The 6,706-nt window shown below is 44.4% G+C and overlaps 1 protein-coding gene across 1 annotated transcript; it reads right to left on the reverse strand.

Annotated features, from left to right (window-relative positions):
• Positions 1-87: 87 nt before the first annotated feature.
• Positions 88-5,850, reverse strand: LOC115006253 (TAF5-like RNA polymerase II p300/CBP-associated factor-associated factor 65 kDa subunit 5L). The gene is given in 6 exon segments (XM_029428382.1): positions 88-2,525; positions 3,061-3,276; positions 3,278-3,822; positions 3,938-4,042; positions 4,635-4,776; positions 5,637-5,850. Coding segments are annotated over 5 exon segments (1,803 nt in total). The 5' UTR covers positions 4,774-4,776; positions 5,637-5,850; the 3' UTR covers positions 88-1,727.
• Between the last annotated feature and the right edge of the window lie 856 nt (positions 5,851-6,706).

Raw genomic sequence — 6,706 nt, forward strand, 5'->3', positions numbered from 1 at the left:
CTATATATATATTAATATATATATATAAAAAGAAAATACAATCACACTTTTGAATGTGTGATATGAGAATCGATATCGTTTAGCCCTCGTTCAGCTCAGCTGGATGGCGACCTCTTTGTAGCCAAAATATTACAAAAATACAGAATATTTACACTTTTTTAAACATTGCAGTTTGTGCCGCGCAGAATAGTGCGAAAAAATACAGCCTTTGATTCTTAGAAATTTCCTCAACACGGATATTTACACGTTTGTTACTGAAACCCTACAGTCGGTCGACTCGACAAAACAAAGGAGAAGAAACGACCACTTCCTGTCCCGGTGATATTTAAAGTCTTTCTGGTCTCGTTTGTATTTGACCTCTGAAGTCTCTAAACTCTACGAGCATCAATAGAACATATCTTCTTCATTTCTCAACGTTTTCTTCCTGTAGATGTGAATCTTGTTCGACAACAGGAAGTGATGGAGTTGCAGGTCACGAGTATTCGGATCAAAGTCGCTTTGTATGCAATGGATTAACCAACGGCTGCGGTGTCACTGAAGGGGCAGCAGGTGAACGGTGCGATGAGAAGGTCAAACATAAACAGATCTTTAAAGGAACAGTCCCACATTTACGTAGTACTCAGCGTTTGCTGTTTCACCCAGAGTCAGATCATTCTGAAAGTAAGAAAACTTCTTTCAGTCACATTTGTAACTTTTCTAATACCTGAAGAGATAAATATGGAACAGAAAACGATGTTGTTGATGATAAAAAGGCGCCTTTAACAAACATTTCCCAAAACTTGGCGCTCCATTTCTTTTGGGGTCTGTAGCCCCAAGTATCAGAAGTTGTGGAGCCCAAAGCCAGCGTCACGCGTCACGTGTGGTTTACTTCAGAGGAACTGTTCCTGTACGTCAGCTGGTGTTCGGACGACGTTTAGCTTTGTTTGTTAAACGTAAAAACAAATCATATTTGTAGTAAAGCGTGTTCATGTTCCTCAGATGCATCGAAATAAAGATTTGTTTTGATCTGAAACTCATCAGCTCAGCCTGAACCACTTCTGGAAGGTGTATTTCTAACCCAACGCTGTGCTAGCAGTTTCCCCCCGCTTCCAGTCTTTGTGCTAAGCTAAGCTAAACACTTCCTTGAGCTCGTGACAGAGATTAAAATGACTTTGGGTGAAACAACTCAACTAATGTGTTTCTCTGAACGTCAGACACATTTACACGCGAGTTGTGGTAAAGCAGGTGCAGCTCAGTATAACCAGCAAAGATGTATCCCATAATACTCATCGGTGCAACAAACCCTTGTCACTTCTCTTTTGGTTTTTTCTCAGTTCAGAATATTTTCATCAGGAAGAATATTTTCCAACAGTCACATTTGATATGCTGCTTGTATAGGTCGTAGAACTTGTGCATGACAGCAGAGTAAACTGTTTTTCGACCACCAAGGCACCAGAACGTTACACTGAGGGACTCTTTAATACTGACATCTAGAGGAGACGCTTTGGTAAGAAGAGAATACCACGAGGACGAGTTATAATTTATCTAGAAAAGGAACATCTGAGCCAGCTTTGGAAGAGAAAGAGACTTTTCTATGCCGAGGCAAGAACTAATGAGGAAAACTCAAATCTGACTCCTGTGCAGGTGTTGGCTCAGCGATGGGAACTGGTGAGAACATCTTCAAACAAACATCTGCAGATGTTCCAGCTCGTCTCACCAACACCAACACAACAACCAGACGGCCGTGGCTACTGTTCCGCTTTCTCTGGTGCCGTTCCCGTCACCAGCAGCAGGTTGCAGGCCATGAACTGCACGTTCAGCACGCTGCTGGTGTTTCCAGTGTACAGTCCCACCAGTTCGCCAGACGAGCCGTCAGCTGGCGTGCCGGCGTGGGAGTTCCTGATGTCCCACACCCGGACTGAGTTGTCTATAGACGACGACGCCACCAGGCTGCTGTCCAGGCTGAAAGACAGGCTGGTGACGCTGTCCGTGTGTCCCCGCAGGTCTTTGAACAACGTCCCTGATGCTAAGTCCCAAAGCTTCACCCTCTGGTCCTCGCCGGCGGACGCCAAGTACTTCCCGTTAGGGGAGAAAGCGAGCGACAGCACCGAGCCACGGTGGCCAGTGAAGAGGCGAACAGACGCCCCCTGCTGGGTGCTCCACAGCCGCACAGTCTTGTCTGTGGAGCCGGTGGCCAGGTAGTTAGAGTTGGGGTGGAATTTGACACAGTCGACGTCGGCGAGATGCCCGGCGTAAAGCCGCAGCGGGTAGGTGCGGGAGAACGTCCAGAGTCGGGCCGTGCGGTCGTGGGAGCCGCTGGCGAAGTAAAGGCTGCAGGGGCTGACGTCCACGTCCCACACCGGGTAGGCGTGGCCCCGGTACAGCGCCGTGTTGGTGAAGCTGCCCAGGTCCCAGTAGCGGATGGTTGTGTCCTCAGAGCAGGAGAGCAGGCCGGAGCTGTCCGTCAGGAAGGCGGTGCGGAACACGGGGCCGCTGTGACCTCGCAGCGTCTTCACCTCGCTGCCGGAGCCGTCCTCTTCCTCCACCTGAGGAAGAAACAAACGTGACATCTGACATTACCGGTCTGCAGCCAAAACTGTTCTTTGTCTTTTCAAAGGTTTGAGTTCAAATTCTGGGGAAGAAATAATTAAATCAAAAACAGTTTGAAGTTAGTTAGTTGGGCTTACAATTATATTTATTATTTATTTTATTAAATTGTTTTGTCTATAAAATGTCAGAAAACATTAAGAACAATGTCGATGATGATTTCCCTTCTTCAAACGTCTCGTTTCATCAAACAAACCGTCTAAATGAGCGATGTCATGATTTCACTTTGTCTGTAAGTAATTAAAACACTAATATATAAACATAGATACATTATTAATCTTTGAATATTAAAATATTATTCAGACAAACATCTGTCGACCTTTTCTAAAAATGTATAAATAATTATTTACTAAGTGAAGACAGAGACGGATAAAGAAGTATAAGCTCTGCGTGTCACGCAGTAAACTCGCTGTTACTGTTTGTGTCTTCGTGATTAAACACATTGAAGCCGTTTGAAACAACCGTCAGACTCACTTCCTCTTCCAGCACGTCACAGGCCAGGTGGATGAGCGACACGTCCGCCTGATGCGCTTTGGCCTTCAGCTTTCTGGCTCGGAGGCTCCACAGTTTCACGGTGGAGCTGTCAAAGCCGGCGGCCAGCAGCCGGCTGTCGGCCGACACCTCTGCGGTGTTCAACATCTGCTCCGTGTGATGGAAGGCGTAAAAACACACGGTGGTGAGCGTGGGGGGGGCCCTCACGGACCTTCTTGATGCAGTCCTGCAGAGCCTCAAGGGCTGCCTCACTCTGTGGGATCCCTGCAGGGACCTCCACCCCCTCTACGCCCTCCGCCCCATCCACCCCCGCCCAGGAGGAGGTGGAGTTTGGGGCGTCGGTCGCCCCACCTGCAGCTCCATAGAGCTGGTAGTCTGTGCGCCTCGACGCGGTGACCTCCACCTGCAGGTGTGTGCTAAGCGCCCTGCAGACGGCGCTGTTGTCCTCACTCTGCAGGTAGCGCAGCAGGTAGCTGTAGGCCGGCTCCGTCAGGTGCACCAAGTACTTGTGCTCCAGGAAAGCACTCAGCTTGGGGTTGGCTGCAACGTCCTGAGCGGTGAGAACATGGCGGAGCTGCTCTATGGTGGCACGCTGCTCGCTGTCCTGAAGAAAGGCGCTGTGGAAACGACTGTAAAAACCATCTACCGCCCCCTTCAGGCCGCAGTGCACCAAGTCCAGGTGGAGGTAGACGAAGAGCGGGTAGAGGATACTGCTCACCTCCTTTGCCCAGGATATTTCTGTTTCTGATTTATTGGAAATAAAAGGAGTTCTCATATTATCAGGTCATAGAGCATTTAAAAAAGACATTTTCTAAAACAGCTTGGAGCAGAATGTGCAGCAGGAATGTGAAAGTGATACCTGAGAGAAAGCAGCGCAGCCGCGAGTACTGAGCCTCGTACTGCTGAGGGTCGGACTGGCAGGGTGCAGCAGACACGATGTTGGCACATCCCGACTCTGTCTGCACTGCTCAGAGAAGCAGGGCGAGGACAAAGTACCATCATTAGTGTGCGTATCATGAAAGGTTTTCAAATGTAAGCAGCATTTTAAAAAGGTAGCTGGTTGCATGAAAGGTAACCTGAGATATTGTATAAGCGATGAAACCTTTTCTCAGGACTGAGTGCCTGTGCACACCTGTCTCACTGTCCTTACACCTGTAGCTCAGTCTCATACTAAAGGAAGAGGCTCCACCTGGTGGCGTAACTGCCTTCAGCAAATCTACACTAAACTTTGCTGAGTTACACCACACGTCCCTCCTCTTCTGCTTTATCGGTTAATATATTTCTTATCAGGTAAATTATTAATTGGATGAAAGTGATTAATCATTAGCATCCCTAATATTTATTAATAATACTTCATACTGTGAGCTTTTACACATCTCCTGGTCATTTTGCACAGAGCGACACAAAACTGTGCAGCTCTTCCACTATAAACACATATTTTTACGTATTTCTTATGTTTTTCTATTGTAAACTTTTCTATTCTAAATGATTGCAAAACAACATGAAGACAAGTGAAGCACAACATGTCATCACCATCCTCATCTCAGTGTGCTCACCCGTGAGGCTGGCAGCCATCTCTTCTGCTGACTGGAAGAGCTTGGCTCCTTTCAGGGAGCTGTCCGTGTCCACATACTGCCTCCGCTTCAGGTACTGAGCCACAGCGTACTGGATCTGCTCAGTGCGAACCCGCTTCATGACCTGAAACATTTCAAATTACAAACCGGGCGTTGGAAGTAACCAAGAATATTTAATAAAGTACTGTACTTGAGTACAGTTTTGACCTACTTTATTTCAATCAATAAATCAAAGTTTTTAACTACATTAAGCTATCAATGATTATAATCAAATATTAATATATGTTTTCTGCATAATGAGTACTTTTACTTTTGGCACTCTTCTGTATATTTTGATAAAACTTGTGTACTTTTAAGCAAGGAACATTTTGAAAGCAGGACTTTGACTTGTAACAGAATATTTCTACAGTGTGATATTAACGTTACTACTTTTACTGAAGTAAATGATCTGGGCACTTCTTCCACCCCTGCGTGTCACACACCTGGGGGAGGACACCTGCACATCACTCCCACTCTCAGTCTATCAAACTAAATGTCACCAATTACACCAAACTGTTTGAACAGGCTGGCTTCATGTCGACAAAGGACTGCTAAAGAAGGTGCATGTTTATGATTGTGCTTTAAATACAATTCATCATCTCCATGACAATATTAACCCTCCTGAGCATCTTCCGAGAAGCTAACTAATTAGCTAGCAAAGATAGGAGCGAGCTAATGTGTTTACTAAAGGCATTAAACGTTGAATACACCTATGATGACAATCTAAATACATGTGTTAGCATGAAACGAATGTGGAAGACAGAATAACGCACTAGTAACGCGTTAATCCAGTGTAAAAGCCGGCAGGTTTCCACATTAGAGGATGATGCCTGAGCTGAGCTAACCGGCTAAGCTAGCGCTAGTGGCAGCGGGCCTGGCGGCTCCAAACTTTTAGCGGGATTGATCCAGTTCCGTTAGCACCGCCGGTTGGAAATCGGTACTCACTGCATATCGTGATGTTCCTCTCCGTGCTCAGTTACTGTGTACAAGCTGGGGAGGTTTAAGCGCAACTCAGTTCCCAGGTGAAACTACGCCGCTGCCTGTCGCTGCCGCTCCATCGTGGTTTTCCGACCCCCGGTCAGCCTCCATCAAACCATGCTAGGTTAGCTAGCTACCTAGCCGCTCTCATCTCTGATGTGGGTAACAGCTATCGGCAATCTACTCGTCCTCCTGGCTTTCCCTTATCGTCACAAGGATATATCTTTCGACGGTCAACTGCCTTCGTCTGGATTGTTTTTTTCGTGTGCGTTCAAATTTGACCAATAAAAATTGAAAACAATAAAGGGAATAAGCGCCAGTGCACATCATTCATCAAAAAGCACAATAATTAGGATACAATGTCAATTTTTTGGATTGGGTTTGGTTCATAGTACTGTAGCTGTAGCAAAAGCTCAAATGTAATTATAATAAGTGTCAACTGGCATATCAAGAGTAGATAATTAGTTTGAATTTACTTTGAAGTGACCAAAATATAGAAGGGCAATCATTACATTTGCGTTTTTTCTGTATACCTAATGTTGCTTCCAATAAAATAACACAAACACTATTTGCATGGGGAAAGTACCGACAAGTAAATTACTCATTATGCAGAGTGGCCTATTTAAGAATATTATATTATTTGATTATTATTACTGATGCATTAATGTGTTCATCACTTTAGAGTTGCAGCTGGTAAATGTGGAGCAATTTCTTAAAACTTCTTTATACACACCTTACTTGTGACTCTACCCCCTAATCTTATTTTAACTTATAGTAAAACATCAAATTGTATTTGTTGATTATATTATGAATTAATCATCTTAATCTGCAAAGTAACTAAAGCTGTCAAATAAATGTAGTATAAGTAAAAAGCACAACATTTCCCTCTGTATTTTCACTAATATAGAAAATCGGAAATACTCAAGTAAAGTACAAGTTGAATAATACAAATAAAATAAAATAATAATAATAATAATCATAATAATAATAATAATAATATCATGATAATAATAATAATAATAATAATAATAATAATC

This window comes from Cottoperca gobio, unplaced genomic scaffold (genome assembly GCF_900634415.1).
Source record: "Cottoperca gobio unplaced genomic scaffold, fCotGob3.1 fCotGob3_70arrow_ctg1, whole genome shotgun sequence".
NCBI classification, from domain to species: domain Eukaryota; kingdom Metazoa; phylum Chordata; class Actinopteri; order Perciformes; family Bovichtidae; genus Cottoperca; species Cottoperca gobio.